This window comes from Nothobranchius furzeri, chromosome 3 (genome assembly GCF_043380555.1).
Source record: "Nothobranchius furzeri strain GRZ-AD chromosome 3, NfurGRZ-RIMD1, whole genome shotgun sequence".
Taxonomy (NCBI): domain Eukaryota; kingdom Metazoa; phylum Chordata; class Actinopteri; order Cyprinodontiformes; family Nothobranchiidae; genus Nothobranchius; species Nothobranchius furzeri.
The window spans coordinates 91,796,458-91,797,530 of NC_091743.1; the positions used below are offsets into that span (position 1 = coordinate 91,796,458).

The following is a 1,073-nucleotide window of genomic DNA, read 5'->3' on the forward strand; positions in this document are numbered from 1 at the left end:
GTCGGCCGTCTACACGTGTGAGAGGTCTCCGTGTCCACACAGGGTGGACTGCTTCCTGTCCCGTCCCACCGAGAAGACCGTCTTCATCATCTTCATGCTGGTGGTGTCCCTGGTGTCCCTGCTGCTGAACGTCATCGAGCTCTTCTACGTGTTCTTTAAGAGGATTAAGGACCGCGTGAAGGGGAAGCAGCAGCCCGCGCTCTACGCCAGCGGAGGAACGTTGAGTCCCACTCCCAAAGAGCTGTCCACCACCAAGTACGCTTACTACAACGGCTGCTCCTCCCCCACGGCCCCGCTCTCACCTATGTCCCCCCCAGGTTACAAGCTCGCCACGGGGGAGAGGGGGACCGGCTCGTGCCGTAATTACAACAAGCAGGCCAACGAGCAGAACTGGGCCAACTACTCTACTGAGCAGAGCCGGCTGGGCCAGCACGGTGCAGGAAGCACTATTTCTAACTCCCACGCTCAAGCCTTTGACTTTCCCGACGACACCCAAGAGCACAAGAAACTGTCGTCCTCAGCGGGACACGAACTGCAGCCGCTGGCGCTGATCGACGCCAGACCCTGTAGCCGTGCCAGCAGCAGGATGAGCAGCAGACCCCGGCCCGACGACCTGGACGTGTAAACCCGGTTCTGCTGCCCTCAGCTTCTCTAGCCTCCGTCGCCGTCCTCGGTACGGGGGCGGAGTCAACGAGACGTTCAAACATAAACACGCTCGCAGGTACAGATCAGGAACATTCAGCTCCGCAGCAGGAAACCAGAGCAACTGCAGCAGGACGTCGTCCCAAACCCGCTTCACACCGTCAGCCTCATTAAGACGCCCAGGCTCTGAAGGTTTGGATGCCCCTGAGTGGATGGTGGTGATGGTAAAATAAAACTACAGAAGAACTCAGATGAATGCAGCCAACGCCGGGTTTACGGGCTGTGGTGATCCGTGGACAACACGGCCGGTGAGCTCCCGGTGTGGAGACCAGCCCTACGAGGCTGAAGGTGACCTGGCTCTGGTTTCTAGAGGTCCTGCTCTGATGACGACTCTCAGCAGGATCTTTAGGTCTCAGCTGCGTCGGTTTACT

The 1,073-nt window shown here is 58.9% G+C and overlaps 1 protein-coding gene across 1 annotated transcript in view; it reads left to right on the forward strand.

Annotated features, from left to right (window-relative positions):
• Positions 1 to 843, forward strand: part of gja1b (gap junction protein alpha 1b) — a 4,613-nt gene extending 3,770 nt beyond the window's left edge. Inside the window, exon 2 of the mRNA XM_015975478.3 lies at positions 1 to 843. This exon is cut by the window's left edge and continues 558 nt beyond it. Coding sequence (XP_015830964.1) covers positions 1 to 625 — 625 coding nt within the window. The 3' untranslated portion in view covers positions 626 to 843.
• Positions 844 to 1,073: the final 230 nt, after the last annotated feature.